This window comes from Rhinoraja longicauda, chromosome 10 (genome assembly GCF_053455715.1).
Source record: "Rhinoraja longicauda isolate Sanriku21f chromosome 10, sRhiLon1.1, whole genome shotgun sequence".
Lineage (NCBI taxonomy): Eukaryota > Metazoa > Chordata > Chondrichthyes > Rajiformes > Arhynchobatidae > Rhinoraja > Rhinoraja longicauda.
In genome coordinates, this window is record NC_135962.1 from 15,886,630 (window position 1) to 15,908,165 (window position 21,536).

General features: G+C 42.0%; 1 protein-coding gene across 1 annotated transcript in view; it reads right to left on the reverse strand.

Moving 5' to 3' along the window:
• Nucleotides 1-495: 495 nt before the first annotated feature.
• The window catches only part of ttc9 (tetratricopeptide repeat domain 9), a 59,751-nt gene continuing 38,710 nt past the window's right edge, over nucleotides 496-21,536 (reverse strand). The window contains exons 2-3 of the mRNA XM_078406257.1: nucleotides 10,464-10,646; nucleotides 496-4,152 (exon numbers count right to left, since the gene is read on the reverse strand). Of these exons, the coding sequence (XP_078262383.1) occupies nucleotides 4,073-4,152; nucleotides 10,464-10,646 (263 nt within the window). The 3' untranslated portion in view covers nucleotides 496-4,072. The remainder of the gene's footprint in view (nucleotides 4,153-10,463; nucleotides 10,647-21,536) is intronic.

Below are 21,536 nucleotides of genomic sequence, written 5' to 3' on the forward strand. Positions count from 1 at the left end.
TCAGTGTAACCTCGGTTCTTGTGTTAAGCCTGAGATTTGGCTTCACTGGTCATTCACATGGCTAGACTGATCTTCCAAAGTGCAATAATAAGACTTAATTGGCAACACATGTGGTAGCTGCATTTATACAGGTGGACAAGAATGACTATGGTTATAGGTAATGATCACACTCAAAAGTGTTAGCTGGCAACATGATCTTTCAAGAAATTCAGACCAAACCAAGATTGTACATTAGAAACAAGAAACCCTGAAACAAGAAACTGTGCCCAACCTGAACTCGCAACTATTTCTCCCCTCCTTCTCCCCTTCCACCTATATTCCTTCCACTAGCTTCACGATTTGCAACTCTTCAATCCTTTTGTCTCACACCTTTGTGTCATTTCATCCCTGACCTTTGTCCAACCATCTGCCCACCAAATATTTTCCTCATCTGTATCAACCCATTACCTGCCCCATCTCTCTTCCAACTTTTTTACCCCACCCCCCCCCCCCTCACCCCCGACAATTAGTCTGAAGTCCCAATTCGAAACGTTACCTATCCATGTTCTTCAGAGATGCTGCCTGACCCGCTGAGTTACTCCAGCATTTTGTGACTTTTAAAAAAAAGTTTGTACATTCATAGATACTACCATCCTTTGGTTAAGGAGCTGCAACCAGTCTGCTAACAACACCATTGCTTGCCCAATTGCCCATCAGTGAAGCATGAACAGTACAAGTTTACCGTCTGCACTGCTACAATCACAATAACTTTCTCCAATAAATTCTTTGCCGCAGACGGCTGTGGAAGCCAAGTCTTTGGGTATTTTTAAAGCAGAGATTGATGGGTTTTTGATTGGCACGGGTGTCAAAGGTTAGGGAGAGAAGGCAGGAGAATAGGGTTGAGAGGGAAAGATAGACCAGTCATGATTGAATGGTGGAGTAGACTCAATCGGCAGAATGGCCTAATTCTACTCCGATGACTTATGAACTTGTGAATATATGACTTGGCCATCTATGATCTCGTACAACCTCAAGAAGGGTTGATAGATTCAATGGCCACAGTAAATTACCCCTTAGCATGGGTAGGTAGTCAAAGAATCAAAGGGAAGTAGATGAGCATGTAAGAGGGAGTATGCTGTAGGGCTGCAGGGAAATAAAGAGAAGGGGTTTGGTGCTTAAAAGACAGCTCTGTAGCGAGCCAGTATACACAATTGATGGGCTGAAGAGTTACATGTGGTGTCATAAACAAGTTACTTTTATGTTGTTGCTTTCTTGTTGATTGGCGTTTATTGAGCGATTAGCTAAATAGCCTGCGGGTTTGCAGATCCAATTCCCAGGTCAATGCAGAGTTTCCTCATATCAGCAATTGAATGCTGCAATTGATTTATCTGCCCAGAGTTAAAAAGGGAAAATAGATCATGATGTCCTTTCCTCACGGTTGTCTATTTGGGTTATTTTCAGTGTGGAGAGTAGTACAGCAGAGTCTGATCTCGCTCTCATCCATCGTGGAAAGAATCCGGTACATTTTGCTGAGATAAATTTGATGTAAATTATGAAAGTGCATAAAGTAAATATATAAGATTATGAGAAGTACAGATAGGGTAGATGGTCAAAATCTTTCCCTCCAAAACAGGGGGGGCACGCATTTAAGCTAAGGAGATATTAAGGACCTAAGTTTGTTTTTTACGGGCAATTGTTGATAACTGCCAGCGGAGATGGTAGAATACGACAACATTTCTATGTTAAAGAGGCTGCCTTATGTCACAGAAGGCTGTGGAGGCCAAGTCAATAGGTATTTTTAAGGTGGAGATTGACAGATTCTTGGTGTCAGGGGATTTGGGGAGAAGGCAGAAGAATAAGGTTGAGCGGGAAAGACAGATCAGCCATGATTGAAGGGCTGATCTTGATCAAGAGTAGACTTGTTGGGCTGAATTACCTAATATGGATGAATTACCTAATTCTTCTCCTAGAACCTATGAAGAGGTGATTAGACAGACATGGGATAGGTATGGCATAGATGGATACAGGTCCATTGCAGACAATTGGGATGAGTGTAGATAGGGAAATGGGTCAGCATGAATGTGGTGGACTGAAGGCCCAGTTCTGTACTACGTCACCCTATGCCAGTAGATGAAGCACATTCAGACTTTTGACAGTAGATTGAGACATTATATTAAGGTGCTTTATTTTCAGCCAGTAATAAAACTCTTGAAATGGGAAGTTGCTTACTTAGTATGAATTGCAAGGTTGGGAATGAGTAAGCAATAGCAATGTAAAATTTTCCAGATTATTTTTGAAGCTGTTTTCATCTTCAATCCAATACACTAGCAAAACTAACTTCTCCTTCATCACATAAACATAGCTCAATTCTTGACACAGTTGCTGATGATCTCATTACCATCTAAGGATGTAGATGTTAGACAATATATTCAGTTGTGCACTTAAAAAAAAACCAGTGTACTCTTTTCCACACTGCCCCAAGCCACTAAAGTGATTGTTGCACTGGCAAAACACAATGGTTAATACTGGGATTATCAGGGACTGATTAACCAATTGCATTAGGTTGATTTAATGGCGCAAATGTGAAGTGCTGCGATTATTTTGCTCTGATATTGCCCTTTAACAACACTTTTATTGTACCACTGAAACCAACATTTTCAAATGTCGGCCATTTTAAAATAGTAGAGAAAATAGTGTGAAAGCCCAGTAATTGTGGCATTACCTTCACCATGCATTTCCTGTTGACAACATAGACTTTTAAAAGCTAAATCCATTTTCCAATTGTTGGAAAATTGTCATGCAGCATTACAAATACTTGCATTTAAATCATGAGGTCATTGAGCACTCACTTGCAATAGGCCTGGTGGAACATAGAGACATTCTCACCATAAATCATTAAACAGCTCAAAGTCTAAGACTTATTCATGCCTAACTTGGGCAGTAGGTCTATTGTGATGCTCATTTCACGAGATCCAAGATCCATTGTGTTAGAACACCCATCTGCAGTTTTTGTGCAGCAACTAATGGGGTCTAAAAGGTGCAGGAACTAACATTTATTGGTTATGTCTAAAAATACTTTACTTATGGCAGTTTTTTTTGGCCACAATACAAGTGCCTCCTCTTGGTCCCTCACTTTTTCTCTCTTTCTCTCTCTCGCTTCTCCAGCTTCCAAATGTATCAATTTTTCTTATAGCTTAATATCTCCAATAAAATATTTGACAGAGGAACCTGAGGTACTGTGTCAGTGTGCAATGGTGTTAACTCATGGTTCAAGACTCTTCAGTTTTGGTTGATCCTCCATTTTGTTTTAGCCACTCCACTTAGCACACTCAATGTTCATGTCACATCACTTCTAATTCCACTTCAGGAAAAGTTATACTTTTTAATTTAAAGCACAAATATCAAAACCGATAATAGTAGATACTTATTTTCTCTCGTTGTCTGTACAGGATTTTTAAAATTTCTATATGATAATTCATGTGTATTATTTTAAACAAGACCTAATTTAATAAATAGTAGCACTCAGCCTTTCCATCCCAAAACCTTCAACGAGTAAAGGTTAAATGACAGTGCAAATGTACAGGAATGCACAAATGTTTTGTATTCTTTCCACAAAACCAATTGTTTTGAGATGGCCTCCCATGCCCAGTTTTCAATCAGTTTATTTGGAGTTGACCATTTCATGGGATTGTTGTGATGTCATTGCAAAAGCACCTCTCTCCCAATTCGTGAAGGACGAAACCATTCTGCCTTTTATATTTTATGTCAGTTAACATTTGCCAATGCCGGTATATATAGGACCTCCTCAATATTTAACCCTCCTTGACAAGCAAGACGGGTAAAACAAAATGTCCTAACCAAGCTTGCCTAAGGTCTTGTAATGACATCACAGCCTGGGCTCACTTCCAATCCATTCCCGATTCCACAAAGTTGCTGAACTTGGTGCGTTGCGCGGTGCTGCAGTCTTCAGCTGAGGAACCAGAGTCAGTGATGCAGGCAAGCATCTGAGCCAGGGAACAAGGTCGATGCCGAAACGTAGCCCACCTGTCAGCATTCCAAAAGTCCGCTCACAATCCTGGGGTGTCTCATCTCCTTACAGCGCTTCTTTCTCTCTCTGTGAGCTTCTGCTGAGTTTCATCTCTGCTAGCTGGATGTATCTGATCACGTTTGTATCTGCATTTAAAGAAGAGAAGAACAAGAGTGAAGATGACCCATTCAGCACCCTGTGCATGCACAAATAATGTTTTAGTTTAGTAACCAAAGGATTCCCCTTCTCCAGTCTCCACCTAAATAACCAGCCGTCATGTACAAAGATAAATACATCATGCCGACAGGTTATCTTACCATCTTGACCATTAACATTGAGCATGGTTTGCCTTCATTCAAACTCCAATCATGTGCAAATACAAGGAGGGAGTGAAGGGAATCACTTTTTCAGCAGCCAATGTGCCTGAGTTTCTCTACCTAATGCCGAGGCCAATTAGAACAACACAAAAGTCTCCTGCAATGAAAGTATCCACCTTGTTCAGAGAGCAAGATCCAGATTTTGAACCATCTTTAGACCTCCTACTACAGAGAGATGTGTATTATGCTCCAAATTGCAAATATTTCCGCCTGTGAAAAGCTATCACTAGCGTGGCCTTTCACGAGGAAAAGGATCCCACACACTTCTTTTCCTAGACTTTCTTTGTACCTTCATTCTTTAGATTTTATTCTAGACTTTAGAGATACAGCGTGGAAACGGGCCCTTCGGCCCATCGAGACCACGTCAACTAGCGATCACCCTGTACACTTGCACTGTCCTGCATACTAGGGGCCCTTACAATTTTACCAAAGCCAATTAACCTACAAACCTGTACTTCTTTGTAGTGTGAAAGGAAACTGGAACACCCAGAGAAAATCCGCATGGTCACAGGGAGAACGGACTAACTCAGTACAAAGAGCACCTGTAGTCAGGATTGAACCCGGGTCTAAGGCGCTGTAAGGCAGCACCTCCACCACTGTGCTACTGTGCCGCTCCGCCGTTCCAAGTAATTAAAACTCAAGAATAAGGGTACAGTAAGAAACTAAAGATAAATGTAGTTTTCAAGGGATGAAAGCTAAAGAATTTGAGTATGATGCATTTGTGGCTCCATTGCCTACTGCAAACTCTGTTTTTATACTTTTTATACTTGTGCTCAACGCAGAAGAATACAAAAGTTATTGTGACATGGCAGCACATAATTGATGCAGATTACCTCACTGGTAGCATTTTGCACTAAGGGGCATTTCACCTGTCCCTAAGAGCCTAATTTACTGCATATAAATTGGATAGGAGTACACATAACTCTTGAACCAAGACCTATGTGGCTGTACAGCGGCACTGGTTAATAAGCCTGGCTGATTTTACAGTTCATTAATCTGATCAGGATTGTGGTACCAGTTAGAGAAGCTATATTTGAAAACTATATTTGCTGTTGAATTGGGGGGGAAATGAATGGAACTCACCAGTGCCTCACACACATGTAGGTCAACACACCTGAGGGGAAAATATCAGCCGCAACCTAATGGGAAAATCCACTTACTCCCCACAGCTTCGCAAAACAAAGATCTCAACATTGCAATCAGAGTACTGTCGGTATATAGTAATGCATTCAAAATGTTCAGTTGTCCATAGATGGAGCTCCAGTTGTCATTCCCCCATAGATGCTGTCAGTAAATGTTTTAAAACCTCTCAATCTTCATCTAAATGGTTCTAACTCTGATGTTCTAATCTACTCTGTAGCTGTGAATTGGCACCTTAAAGTAAGCTCGAACAGTAGTTTTGTCTATTTATATCACCTCAAGTCAAGGTTATGCCGAGGCGATGAGGTAGCCAGTTTAGCATTAATAGTTTAGCATTGTAGAGGTAATGCACAGTAAAATGCTGTAAAACCAAATTCCAGTTAAAAATGAGTGTCGTCCTTACTCTCAACAACTCCTCCTTCAACTGCTCCCGCTTCCTCCAAATCCAAGACACAGCCATGGGCACTCTCATGGGCCCTAGCTATGCTTGCCTCTTTGTAGGGTACGTCTAACAATCCCTGTTCCAGGCATACACTGGCCCTATCCCCGAACTCTACCTCCGCTACATTGACAACTGGATCAGTGCTACCTCCTGCACCCATGCAGAACTCATGGATTTCATTAACCTCACAACCAATTTCCATCCTGCACTCAAATTCACTTGGACCATCTCCAACATCTCCCTCCCCTTTCTTGATCCCATGTCCCCATTACAGACAAGTCAAGTCAATTTTATTTGTATAGCACATTTAAAAACAACCCACGTTGACCAAAGTGCTGTACATCAGTTCAGGTACTAAGAAACGAACATACAATGGCACACAAACATAACAGCACATACATAAACAGTTCACAGCGCCCCCTCAGAGGGCCTCAAACACTAGGGAGTAGAAATAGGTTTTGAGCCTGGACTTAAAGGAGTCGATGGAGGGGGCAGTTCTGATGGGGAGAGGGATGCTGTTCCACAGTCTCGGAGCTGCAACCGCAAAAGCGCGGTCACCCCTGAGCTTAAGCCTAGACCGCGGGATAGCGAGTAGCCCCAAGTCGGCCGACCTGAGGGACCTGGAGATAGAGAGGTGGGTTAGAAGATTTTTGATATGGGGGGGGGGGGGGCAAGCCCATGTAGGGCTTTGTATGTGAATAGGAGGAGCTTGTCGTCGATTCTGTACCGTACAGGAGATAGACTATCGACTAACGTCTATTATAAACCTGCTGACTCCCACAGCTATTTAGACTACACTTCTTCCCACCCTGCCTCCTGCAACTCCCTGGTTGACACATCCCTTGCCACCCAAACCACCCCCTTCCCAGATACTATCCCCTGCAACTGCAAGTGATGCAACACCTGTCCCTTTACTTCCATCCTCAACACCATCCAAGGACTCTGACAGTCCTTGCAGGTGAGGCAGAGGTTCACTTGCCCATCCTCCAACCTCATCTACTATTCTAGGTGTAAATACCACTATAGCAGCGAGACCAAACGCAGATAACGCTGAACACCTTTACTCACTCCGCCTGGGCCTACGCGATATCCCAGTTGCCAAACATTTTAAACCCCCCCCATTCCCATACTGACCTTTCTGTCCTGGGCCTCCTCCACTGTCAGAGTGAGGCTAAATGCAAATTGGAGGAACAACACCTCATATTGCGGTTTGAATATTGATTTCTCTAACTTCATGTAACCTTTGCTTTCCCCCTCTCTATGTCCCTCCCTTCTCCTATTAGTTCTCCTACTAGTTTCACTGTCCTCCTGATTAATATATACTGATTGTATGCCTCCTTGTCACCTTCCCCTCATCCAACAATGAACCATTCTATATTTTGTTGATCAACGTCTGCTTTGATCTGTTCTTTTCACACCTTACATGTTCTTTGTACCCTTCCATATCTTGTTTCCCTCTCTCCTGACTCTTAGTCTGAAGAAGGGTCTCAATCCGAAATGTCACCCATTCCTTCTCCACAGAAATCAGTTTAAAGGAGATGTGCTGGGCAAGTTTTTTTTTACACAGATGTCGAGTGCCTGGAACACACTGCTGAGAGGATAGTGGCTGAGGCAGATACGATAGTGACATGCAAGAGGCTAGGGAAAATTTATAATTTTACTGAAGCTAATAAACTTATAAACCTGTATGTCTTTGGAATGTGGGAGGAAACCAGAGCACCTGGAGAGAAAAAAATCCATGATATAACAGGGAGAACGTAAAATTCCATAAAGACAGCACCCGTAGTCAGGATCGAACCTGGGTCTCGGATGCTGTAAAGCAGCAACTCTACCACTGTGCCGCCCACAGTTATTAATGATAATTTATTTGAAGACAAAGTATCAAAATAAATGAAACTCACAGCACATAAATGTAACTATATCATTCACTGGAAGGCTACAAAGTTCTGGACAATTGTGCTGGGGTTCGTTATTGTCTAAAATGTCGAGAATATTTCAACCTACTTTACCGAATAAAGAGAATGCGGCAAAGGTTATCATGAACTTATAAAGTAGGCCAAGTACCTAATTGAAATCCAAATATCCATTTGCTCTTGTCTTGAATATCACAAAATTTTTAGTACAGTGAAAATATTTGTGGAAAAATTAATTGGACAAGAAGGTTGATGAATGTTGGGGTCCCTTGAACTGGTGAAATAAAAGAGAAAAATCAAAACTAATAATGTTGAAATGAAATGGAATCTCATTTATATTGTCCACAGGAGAATGTTGCTGCTTGGGATGATAATAAATCAAAAGGACAATGTGTCTAGATAATGAGGATTTTTTTAGGAGAAAGAGAAAGAGAGTGAAATATTGTGTAATCGTATTTTAAACCACAATTAGATAATACATGGATACACAGATTTATATTGAGAATGAGATGATCAAACTGTTCATTATATATATTCGAGCATTATTATATACTAGGCCAAGTTGACCCGTTGGGTCCAAACCTCTCCTGCATTGGTGCAGCACCCTCTCCTCCCCCTCCCCCTCCCCTTTCACCCCCATCTCCCCCTCCCCTAACCCCCTTCCCCTCCCCCCCACTCCATCCCCCTCAACCCCCCCTTATCCTCCCTCCTCCCGCCCTCCCTCCCCCTCCCTCCTCCCCCCCTCCCTCCCCCTCCCTCCCTAGGAGATAGATTAAAACGTTAAAATGTGAATAACTTTAAAAATCTAACACCGATTTCTATGAAACTTCTTCCATTAGCACCAAAGGGACGACGGTCAGTAAGGTGGGCCTAAAATTGTTGCGCTATCGTGTACTGTTTTGGCTGTAGTTCAGGAACAAACAAACAAACAAATGAAAGTTTTAGTGTATAGATGCAAAATCTCCTGAAGTGTTGTTTAATGTGAAGAGGTTCTCCTCCTCTCCTCTGTATTTTTGGTATAAGTGTAAATTGTCCCATTTGTGTGTAGGATAGTGTTAATGTATGGGGATCGCTGGTTGATGTCGACACTGTGGGCCGAAGGGCCTGCGTCCATGCTGTATACCTAAACTAAAAACAAAAAGTATAGGTTTACACTCGGAGCAACTCTGAAGGAGTTTGAAGTGATTTTGTATTTGTGACTCAAAGAAGATTCGAAAGATGGTTTCAAATGCAAATACAACAATTGACCCATGGAAGCACATCCCTACTAACTCAAAGCTTCCCAGTCTCACCATCCACTTGCGTTTGGAATGACCCTGCTAATTTTGCCTGACTAGATTACGACAAACACTTATCAACCTTTGCAAAATGTGCCTAAAAACCCAGAATTGCTGACTCTTAGCTGCTCAGAATGAAAGTGACAAGAGTTGTTGGAGGACACTCTGATGAGTCACCTTTCCACAGCTGCAATCCTGCCTCCCCTGACAGCCTGTCGGATTGCAGTTTCTTTCACCTACTAAGGAATCTGTTCTAGTGATCGATAGTGTTCTACCTGGTCTTTTCTCGCCTCCAGCTCTCCACCTACACCCCTCCCCCCAACTTTCTGTCTGAAGAAGGGTTCCAACCCAATATGTCACCCATCCTTTATTTCCAGAGATGCTGCCTGACCCACTGAGTTACTCCAGCATTGTGCTTATCTATTTCAGTGATCCACCGAGCTGGGACTTTACTCAGGGGTGGGAAGAGATGGGATGGTTTGAGATTTGTGGGCACATCTGAAGATTGAAAACCCAAAGGTTGTTGCTGCCTTGCCAAGTCAACGAAATTAACCGCAGGTCACCTGTCAGCTATTTTCAGCAAGTTTCTGATCTGTCTTCACTAAGGAAGATACAAACAATCTCCCAGATGTTCTAGTGGACAGAGATCCTTACAATGGGTGTCAAACATTTCCACGCTGTTTGTTTCATCTTGCGAGAACCATCCACCCGATTGTGGATAGTCCTGAGACAGCTCATCGCCAGCTTCTTACACACCATTGTACATACGTCCTTGTCCCCACCACCCCAACTGACCACTACCTGAACAATGAGATGTGAATATCCTTTCCCGCATCCAGAGTCTCATACAACTGCAGCCTTGGCAAGTATGATTTATTTTACCCAGAATCTAAGGACAACGTAAACAGAAGATGGCAATAGGAATCCATCCCTCCTTTCTCCAATCTTTTCCCCCTAAAAACTTGACTTTAAATGCATCCCGCAACACAAAAGGTAATGGCTACCCCCTTTCTTGAATAATTTGGAAATTAGACCCTGGGTTAACTAGGGGGTACTTTAAGAGAATTACCAGCTCTTTTGCAATCCACCCATTTAGACGACATGCGGGACAGGAAGGCCACGTTCTATTATAAGAAAGAATCCTTGTGCAACATCAAATTCTCAAATTTAAGTGCCATGTTGAATGTATCCCCTCATTTGGAAAATGATGATTCAATATGTCTGTGGGTCAAAATGGCGACGATATTTAACTTTGCACCTACCTGTGTATATCTCAAATTAGACAGAGGAAAGTGAAAGATCCCTTACCTGTTGGCTCTCGGTTCTTTGCTTCTTTCAGATAATGTAAAGCTTTGTCATAATTCCCAAGGTGGTAGTAAGCCACACCAGAGCGATATAGAGCCTTGAAATTATCTCCTTCCTTCTTCAAGACCTTGAGACAATATTCCTTTACTCGCTCATAATTCACTAGTTCCGCTTGTAGTAAGCAAGCTTTTGAGAAAAATGAAGAAGAGAGAACACAAGAGATTAGCAATTATAGATTTAAAACATTGACACAAAAAGAGACAACATGAGGCTTTGCTCCCTTTGGTTTTATTTGGCTATTGGGTGGAGGTGCAAAGAGACACCATGGTGTCCAATGAATGCCCAACTAGCTGAGATCATTCCTCATAGAGTCATAGAGAGACACAACAGAAACAGGTCAGTCAACCTACCGAATCTACACCAAGTATCAACTATCCATTTACTAATCCAATTTTAATACCAAGTTTTATTCACTCCACATTCTCATCAACTCCCCTCAAATTCTACTGCTCACACACCAGAGAAAGTTTACAATGGCCAATTAACCGACTGACCGCAAGTAGTGCGATGTGGGAGGAAACTCGAGCAGTCATGTGGAGAATGTGCAACCTCCACAGATAGCACTTGAGGTCCTGTTATTCATCAAAATAGTTGCCGCAGACATTTTAATAAACATTCAACAAATTGCAAGTCTAGCAATTAAATGCAGTTAATGCAGTTAAAATGTCCTACAACACTTTTATGGGTGTGTTACCAAACAACATTCGACAACGTGCCAATGGAGTAATATTAGGTCAGGTCATCAAAACTTTCTTCAAAGAGGTAGAATTTCTAAAGAGAATTTTAAAGGTGGGGAGAAGCAGAAAAGTTCAGAGAAGGAATTCTAGAATTTAGACCGAGATGTTTCCAGGCACAGCTGCTACTGAAGCCAAGGATGCAAAGGTGACCAGGATTACAAGAATGCGGAAATCCCCAGGAATCACGTGGTTGCAGAAGGAGAAGGAATGGTAGAGTTGCTGCCTTACCACGCCAGAGACCAGGGTTCGATCCTGGCTATGGGTGCTATCAGTATGGATTTTTTACGTTCTCCCTGTGGCCGCATGTGCTTTCTGCGGGTACCCGGTTTCCTCCTGTACTCCAAGGATGTGCAGGTTTGTAGGATAATTGACATTGGTAAAATTGTAATTTGTTCCTGATGTGTAGCATTGTACCAGTGTACGGGGTGATCGCTGGTCGGCATTGACTCGGTGGACTGAAGGGCCTGTTTATGTGCTGTATCTCTAAAGTCTAAAGTAAATTACATCGTAATATTTCGTACTGTTACCAGGATGACATTACTCTTCTATAAAAAAATAATTACTGTGCAACAATCTTTCCACCAAAAGTATCTTATTGCTTGAAGAAAGGGAGGGCTTAAAAATAATCTTTACATTATGAATATTTGTATTATATTATATATTAAATATATTATAATATAAAACACCAGAATAAGTATAATTTGGAAGCAGAATCTGTAGTATTAATTAATAGGGAGGGAGATGCTTATTTTAAAGGCACTTGGGAAAGGAAGAGTGAAGCAGGTTAGCTTCTCTAAAAATGTGATCAACTTTATTTGCACTTCTGGGAGAGAACAAAGAGTACAGGGAATTAAGGAAAGAGAAAATGAAATTGATCTATTGGAAGCAAGCAGTATCTGATGGGACAAATGGACTCCTTCTGCGTCATTATAAATATTAGATGGGACAGTCAAAGGCAACTTGCAACTTCTAAGACACAAAATCCTGGAAAAACAGCAGGGCAATCGCGAATCTGGAGAGAAGGAGTGGGTGTCGTCACGGGTTGAAACCCTTCTTCAGACCTAGGTGAGGTTTAGACAATAGACAATAGGTGCAGGAGTAGGCCATTCGGCCCTTCGAGCCAGCACCACCATTCAATGTGATCATGGCTGATCATTCTCAATCAGTATCCCGTTCCTGCCTTCTCCCCATACCCCCTGACTCCGCTATCCTTAAGAGCTCTATCTAACTCTCTCTTGAATGCATCCAGAGAATTGGCCCCCACTGCCTTCTGAGGCAGTGAATTCCACAGATTTACAACTCTCTATGACCGAAAAAGTTTTTCCTCATCTCCGTTCTAAATGGCCTACCCCTTATTCTTAAACTGTGGCCCCTGATCCTGGACTCCCCCAACATTGGCAACATGTTTCCTGCCTCTAATGTGTCCAACCCCTTAATAATCTTATATGTTTCGATAAGATCCCCTCTCATCCTTCTAAATTCCAGTGCATACAAGCCTAGCCGCTCCAGTCTTTCAACATATGACAGTCCCGCCATTCCGGGAATTAACCTAGTAAACCTACGCTGCATGCCCTCAATAGTAAGAATATCGTTCCACAAATTTGGAGACCAAAACTGCACACAGTACTCCAGGTGCGGTCTCACTATGATTTGACTACACATGTGGCAAGAATGCATGGACAAAACAATTCTTGCTACACCATTGTATTTTACTTTCAAAGGGGTAAATAATCCTAAACCAGGAGACATCTTGACATGCAGCCAAAGGACCATTCCCTTCACCTGGAAAATTACACAGCACTAATCACATCCATTGATAAGCTTAATTTTCCAAATCACTACTCTTCTCAAGAGCCTTGAGAAAGTTGGTATTTGTTTTGAAACATGCCTTCAATAATAATTCCTCGACTTCCTCAGAAGACAGTTTCTACAGATGCACCATAGAAAGTGTCCTATTGGGATGCCTCACTGCTTGGTTTGGAAACTGTTCCTGCGAAGACCACAAGAAATTACAGAGAGTGGTGAATGCAGTCCAGCCCATCAAACAAAGTAGCCAACCAGTCTCCTCCTCAACTCCTCCCCCCCCCCCACTGACTCTATCTACACCAAGTTGCCTTGGGTAAGTAGCCAGCATAATAAAAGACCACTTATCATTCCTCTTCTCCCCTCTCCAATCAGACAGGAATACCTTCATAGCACCCTCCACCAGTTTCAGGAACAGTTACTTTCCCACTTTATCAGACCACCGAATGTATTTCTCAAAACCTAAGGGTGCAGTCACAATCTCCCGACCTACCTCATCGCCGCACTCGCACTTTTTTGTTATCTGCACTTTCTCTACAGCTGTAAAACTACAATGATGTAACAATATATTCCCCACACTAGTTATTTTTTACTCTTTGCACTACCTGCTGTACTTGTTTACAACTTGACTATATTCATATCTGGTATGTGTAGGAAGGAACTGCAAATGCTGGTTTACACCGAAAATAGGCACAAAATGTTGGAGTAACTCAGCGGGACATGCAGCATCTCTGTATAGAAGGAATGGGTGATGTTTTGGGTCGAGGTCCTTCTTCAGACTTCAGAAGAAGGGTCTCGAACTGAAACATTACCCATTCCTTCTATCCAGAGATGCTGCCTGTCCCACTGAATTACTCCAGTATTTTGTGTCTATCTTCATACCTGGTATGAATTGACTGGATAAAAAGTGCACAAAAAAGTTTTGCACTGTTTCGGTGCACATAACAATAATAAATCAATATCAAATCTCCTCTGTCCCTCCCTTCCCCTCCTCCTTCCCAGATCTCCCTCTATCTTCCTGTCTCCACCTATATCCTTCCTTTGTCCCACCCCCGACATCAGTCTGAAGAAGGGTCTCGACCCGAAACGTCACCCATTCCTTCTCTCCCGAGATGCTGCCTGACCTGCTGAGTTACTCCAGCATTTTGTGAATAAATCGATTTGTACCAGCATCTGCAGTTATTTTCTTATACAATAATAAATCAATACTGGTAATGAGAAAGAAACTTAAAATTGTAGCTAACATTCCAGCTGGCTGTCAGCACACAGAGAGACTGTATAAAGCCTTCCACAGAGCCAGCGCTACTCAGAGCAGAAGTTTCCTGTGGCTTAGTGCACGCTTCAACAATCCTGCCTCAGCAAAGGCGTGAGTAACTCGTGCACAGAATGGAAGGAGATGCAGACCAGAGCATGCTCAGAGGGGAAGCATGGCTCCACAGGCTTCACAGATGGCTGTGGAGGCCAAGTCAATGGATAAGGCAAAGATAGATAGATTCATGATTAATATGGGTGTCAGGGGTTATGGGGAGAAGGCAGGAGAATGGGATTAAGAGGGGATGATAGATCAGCCATGATAGAATGGCAGAGTACACCTGATGGACCAAATGGCCTAATTCTGCTCCTATTACTTATGAATTTATGAACTGCTGCTGTAGACAGGAAATGCAACACAGTGATTACGTTATTGAATTGACAATACAAAAGCTTGGACGAGTGACCTAATGAATGGTGGTCATAACCCATCATGACAGATTAGTCATTTAAACCAATGAAATAAATTAATTCAGATCTGTTATCAGAGATGGTAGCCACAAAACGGCCATATCTATCTAAAAACACCTAATTAATTTGCATTTTTCAGGGAAGAGAATCTGTTTTCCTATTGTGTCTGGACTAGACACAACCACAAGCAAAAAATAACACAAAGTGCTGGGGTAACAGTGGGTCCGGTCTCTGGAGAGCATAGACAGGTGATGTTTCTGATCGGAACCTTTCTTCAGACTGATTGCAGGGAATGGAAAAAGAAAGCGGGAAGAGAGGAGAGACAGGACCAAGTCTGGCAGGTAATAGGTTGATACAGGCGAGGGTGGTGTGGGGGGGGGGGGGGGGGGGGGGGGGCAGGGGGGGGGGGGTTCAATAGGCATATGGTAGACAATGGCCAGAGATGAAAAACAGAAAGTACTGACTAATTCTGTTTCCTCTGCCCCTTCAAGCAGTACTTTCCAACTCATTATTACATTCTGGCCAATATTAGTTTTCCACATCTCCCTCAATCTTTAGTAAAAAAAAAAACGTGTTCCTGCTCTTTGATGACAACATATTTACTCTGTATATACAGCACACTCCATCTATTATTTCAGATTTTATAGCATAAGAAATGGACGTATGCCATATGTGATTGACCTTTCAGGAGGAATTGTCCCTTTCAATGCTGCTACCACAGAGCAAACAGTGTAATGGAGACTTGATTGGCCAGCGGTTGCCAGATGATGGTTGGTCCTTGGATCAATGCATCCGTTCGTACTGCCAGCAGTCCTAACGTGACGCAGCAAGAGGACTAGCATTACTGTGTCCGCTGCCAGCATGGATAACTCATCAGGTGGGTCAGCTTGCACCGTAACCAGTTAAATTTCCTGAGCGACAGGATATGACATAACGAAGGACACGTTATCCTTTGATTCTGGCTAAAGTCCATTCTCAAAACGGCACTACAGGATCCAATTTCTAGACAATGCTATTTCACAGTCTCATTACTAAATACATTTGGCAATGAAGGCTGTTCTAGGGCAATGATGTTTTATTTGACAAAATATTACTCGCAATTCACAAGTAAGGAAAATGAAAAATAAATCGACAACAATATTCATTAAACGACCTCTTTATTCATTAAACGGCCTCTTTATTCCTCCAAAAGAATCCTCAGCATCAACTTGCTTCCCCGGATTACCCAGCGACACCTGCACATTTTACGTAAGTGTAAAGCTGTTCTGGCACTTTTGACTTCATGCTGATGCAAATGACTTGTTGTAATTAGATTGTGTAGTTGCCAGTATTGAATGGAGTCAGTGATTTATGGTCACCTCAAATAAGCAGTCACTTATCTCTTCAGTACTCCCAAACCAATAGTAATACTGGTCTAAGTTCCAATTTAAGAGCTGTACCATAAGGTCATATGTGAGAAGCAGAATTAGGCCATTTGGCCCATCACGTCTACTCCGCCATTCAATCATGGCTGATCTATCTCTCCCTCCTAACCTCATTTTCCTGCCTTAACCCCGTAATCCCTGACACCCATACTAATCAAGAATCTGTCTATCTCTGCCTTAAAAATATCCATTGATGGCCTCCACAGTCTTCTGTGGCAAAGAATTTCACAGATTCACCACCTTCTGACTAAAGAAATTCCTCCTCATCTCCTTCCCTAAAGGAACGTCCTTTAATTCTGAGGCTATGACACCTAGTCCTAGAATTTCCCACTAGTGGAAACATCCTCTCCACATCAACCCTATTCAAGCTTCAGCATTTAGTTGATATTCAAATGCACTAATATTTAGAACTCCATTTTTGCTGCCCAATGTGGAAACAGAGTAAAAGAGAATCTAAAGCAGATCACTTGGCCCATCGAGCCTACTCAACCATTCAATACTATCATATCCTTTAAACTGTATAATATTCCTGCCCTATCTCCCTACTTCTTGATACTTTTTGTGTAAACTATCTTCTTAAATATATCCAGTAACTCTTCTCCACAGCTTTATGTGGTACATAATCCCAAAATTTTACCACTCTTGGAATAAATAAATTTCTCCTCATCTCAGTCCTAATTATTTTGTCCCATTTTCTGAGACTGTTACTCCTCATTCTCGACCGTTCAACCTGTGGGAATCACCCGCTTAATGTCCAGTCTGTCTATTCCTGAACAAAATTTTGTATGTTTCAATGAGACCTCCCCTCATTCACCTAAACTTGCCAGACATTGTCAACTTTATTGCTCCTCAGACAACAGTTACACCATCCAAGGAATCAGTCTGGTGAAACTTTGTTGCACTCCATCCATGGCATGTTCTCAGATAAGGAGACCAAGCCAACATACAACAAAGTGCTGGAGTAAATCAGTATGTCAGGCAGCATCTCTGGAGAAAAAGGATGGGTGACATTTCGGGTCAGCCTCCCTCAGGCCTTTCTTCAGAGAAGCTGCCTGACCAACTGAGTTAATCCACAAAATGCTGGAGTAACTCAGCAGGTCATGCAGCATCTCAGGAGAGAAGGAATGGGCGACGTTTCGGGTCGAGACCCTTCGTCAGACATTTTCTTACACCGAGTTAATCCAGCACTTTGTGTCCATCTTTGGTTTTAACCAGCATCTGCAGCTCTTTGTTTCTACAACATACAACATACAATACCCTAGGTCAGTTTCATCACATCTCTGCACAACTGAAGTAAGATCCTTAGTCTTGTTCTCGAAACCCCTTGCTGTAAAGGCCAGTGTACAATTTACTTTTTTAAATGTGTGCTTCACCTGCACAAATGCTTTAAGGGACAAGTGTTCAACAGCAACCAGACCCCTTTATACATCAGCGTTTACCACTGTATCTCGATGTAACACTTTGTCACTTAAACCAACCTGGATAATTTCACATTTATCCATGCCATAATGCATTTGCAAAGTATTTGCCTGCTCTGTCAATTTTTTTAATTCGCAGTGAATCCTCTTTGTATTTCTCTTCACAATCCCACCATCACATATCATCAGCAGACATATAAATGTTACATTTGGTTGGCTTACCCAAATTATTGATGTGTATATATTATAGAATATTTATGGGGCCAAAGCACTGACCCCTACCTACCCACTGCTGCTTGATAATATTTATTCCTTTACACACGGCTTTCTGTCTGTCAGTCAATTTTCAATCGTCATAAGAAATATTATTCCTTATGAAAATCCAGATGCTGCATATCTACAAATCTCCCTTATCTATTCTTTCAACTAAATTTTCAAAAGCCACAAATAGACTTGTAAAACATGATTTTTTTTTCATAACTCCACATTAACATTGTCTTACTCCATTGATAGGAAGTGCCCTGTTATCCATGATGACAGATTCTAGCATTATCCTCTCCTCGTAGTCCCTGTTTTCTCGTTTCTTCTTTTTTTAAGTAGGGGGGGTCAGAGCCAGAAGTTTGAGAACACATACCTCCAGATTCAGGGCCAGTTTCTTCCCAGCTGTTGCTAAGCAATGGAACCATCCACTCACTAAACTAGAGTGCAGTCCTGACCTACCATCTACCTCATGGAAGACCTTTGAACTATCTTTAATCGGACTTAAACTTGTACTAAATAATATACCCTTTACCCTGTATCTGTACACTTTGGACGGCTTGATTGTAATCATGTATAGTTTCTCGTTAACTGGATAGCACGCACCAAAAAAAGCTTTTCACTGTACCTCAGTACACGTGACAATAATAATAAACTGGACTAAACCAAACATTTGCCACCCTCCAATCCAAGCTCCAGGAGAAATTTCTACTATAAAGACATTTGGATGATGACCACCAAATATATCCACTATTTCCAAGGCTAGAATATTTCCCCTAAATCAAGGATCATCTTTACTTTTTTGCATATTTTTCATTAATTTGAGCATTATCTCTCTACATCGCCGTCTATATCTCTCGTTTCCCTTTCCCCTAACTCTCAGCCCGAAATGTCACCTATTCCTTTTCTCCAGAGCTGCTGTCTGACCCGCTGAGTTACTCCAGCTTTTTGTGTCTGTCTTCGGTTTAAACCAGCATCTGCAGTTCCTTCCTCCACTACTGTAGCTGCTGCCTAATCAATCATTGTGCGTAACAATTGCTACCTAATGTATAATGGGATCTCTAGTATAACTATCTTCTAATTCATGTAATTATGATCTAACATCTTCAAATGAATTTACTTCCACCATTATCATCTTTTATTAACTTATGGAGACTGTGGCATTTTTGGAGACGGTGTTTAGTGCGTAACGAGACATGGTGTAACCTCAGAGTTCAAATGCGATTCACAAATCACACAAGCTTTACTTTGGTGGCTTATGATGTCAACCAAATTGCTGAAGAAACTATTTCCATAACATAACTATCGAGTGTTGCTTCAGAGCTACTGACAGATGTTTTTCATCCTACAACCCTTTAAGTTCCTTCCCGATTTCTTACATTTTGCATTTCATGTGCCCATCTCGGTTTAAAACACTTGCCTTTAACACCCGTGGACCCACCTTTACTGTGGAACTGTTTGGGCTTCCACTCTTGTGTTGAGGATCTGCCAATTTTCTTTGAGGTCAAAATGTTGAGGCACAGCCTTATGCAGCAACCAGGATGAGAAGGAGCCCTTCACACAGTAGATAAAGTCAAAACTGAAAGCCCACCCTCCTCTCAATAAGAATTTAGGACTCTTCAGGATTCTGCGCACTTTGTTAAAATTAGAAGTAATAATGAAATGATTTTCAATATTCAATTAAACCCATTCTTGGGGGAAAGCATCTATTGTGCCCAGCGCTCCTCCATCTAAGTGCTGCTCAGAATTGTTATTCTTCTCAGTCGTTTTAAACTGTCTGGTCTCCCTACACGATTGAGTATAGAGGTATACTTTCTCTGTGACACCAAGAGTCAAGATAGAGTCAAGAGTACTGAGTTAGTACATTCTCCCTGTAGCTGCATGTGTTTTCTCTGGTTGTCTAGTTTCCTCCAAAAATGTACAGGTTTGTAGGTTAATTGGTTTCGGTAAGTTGTAAAATTAGCCCTAGTGTGTAGATACTGTTGGTGTACAGGGTGATTGCTGGTCGGCGTGGACTTGGTGGGCCAAATGGCTTGTTTCTGTGCTGTATCTCTAAAGTCTAAAGTGTTTCATTATCACATGTACTGACAATGGAAAAATGAAATTCTTAATTGTTACAGCTTTACAGGCTCATAAAATCAATAACACACAAAAAACCCCAATAATCAATAATATAGTTAGATAGAGCTTTAGGGGCTAGTGGAATTGAGGAATATGGGGAGAAGGCAGGCACGGGGTACTGATTGGAGACGATCAGCCATGATCACAATGAATGGCGGTGCTGGCTTGAAGGGCCGAATGGCCTCCTCCTGCATCTATTTTCTATGTTTCTATAATTAAATGAATAATCCGAAATATTCAATAACCAGACTAGTCAAAACCCAAGTATGGGATGAAACCAAAACAAATCTCACAGTAGATCGTATTTTTCCATTGTAGATCATAGTTACTGAGGTAGGGTTGTAGTTAGCGTGCTGCAGTATTCAAGAGTCTGAATATTTTCTTGAACCTGGAGATAACAGTTTCCAAGCTTGTGTAACTTCTTCCAGATAGTAGTGGCGAGATGAGAGCGTGGCCAGGGTGGTCTTTGATTATATCTGCTGCCTTTCAGAGGCAGAGCATCCTATCGATTCCTTCGATAGTGGGGAGGTCAATATTGGTGAAGGACCAGCAAAGTCCACCATTTTGTGCAGACTCCTTTGTTCCTGGGTGTTCAAGTTACTGAACCAGGCTGTGGATCTCTACTGAACACCTGTACGCTCTCTACTGAACACCTGTAAAAGTTTGAGAATATTCATTGACATATCAAGTCTTCTAAGGAAGTAGAGGCATTAATAAGCTTTCTTTGTGGTTGTTTCGATGTGTTGAGCACAAGATAGACCTTCAGGAACTCCGTTCACCTTTGTCCTGTCAATGAAGACAGATTCATGGATCCTCGGCTTTCTCTTCCTTAAGTCAACAAACATCTCCTTGCAAAGATTGAGAGCAAGGTTATTGTTCTGGCACCATTGAAACATGTTATCGATCTCCTTCCTGTAATCTGATTCATCATTACCTGTTATTCGTCCAACGAAGAAGGTTTCGTTGGTGAATTTAAAGATGCGCTAGATCTGTGCCTGGCTCTACAGTGTGTAGGAAGGAAATGCAGATGCTGGTTTATGCCAAAGATAGACACAAAATGCTGAGTAACTCAGAGAGACAGGCAGCATGTCTGGAAAGAAGCAATGGGTGCAATTCAGACTGAAGAAGGGTCTCGACAAGAAACATCACCTATTCCTTCTTTCCAGAAATGCTGCCTGTCCTGCTGAGTTACTCCAGCATTGTGGGTCTATCCTGGCTTTGCAGTCTTGGGTACAGATAAAGTAGAGCAGAGGACTGTGCACACATCCTTGAGGGTCTCCTGTGTTGGCCACCAAGGAGGAAACGTCATTGCTAATTCATACCGATGAGGTAGTCAAGGACCCGATTCAATCAGGCTATCAATCTTTAGTCAGAGGGTGGTGAATCTGTGGAATTCTTTTCCACAGAAGGCTGTGCAGGCCAAGTCAGTGAATATTTTTAAGGCAGAGATAGATTCTTGATTAGTACAGGTGTCAGAGGTTATGGGGAGAAGGCAGGAGAATGGGGTTCGGAGGGAGAGATACATCAGCCATA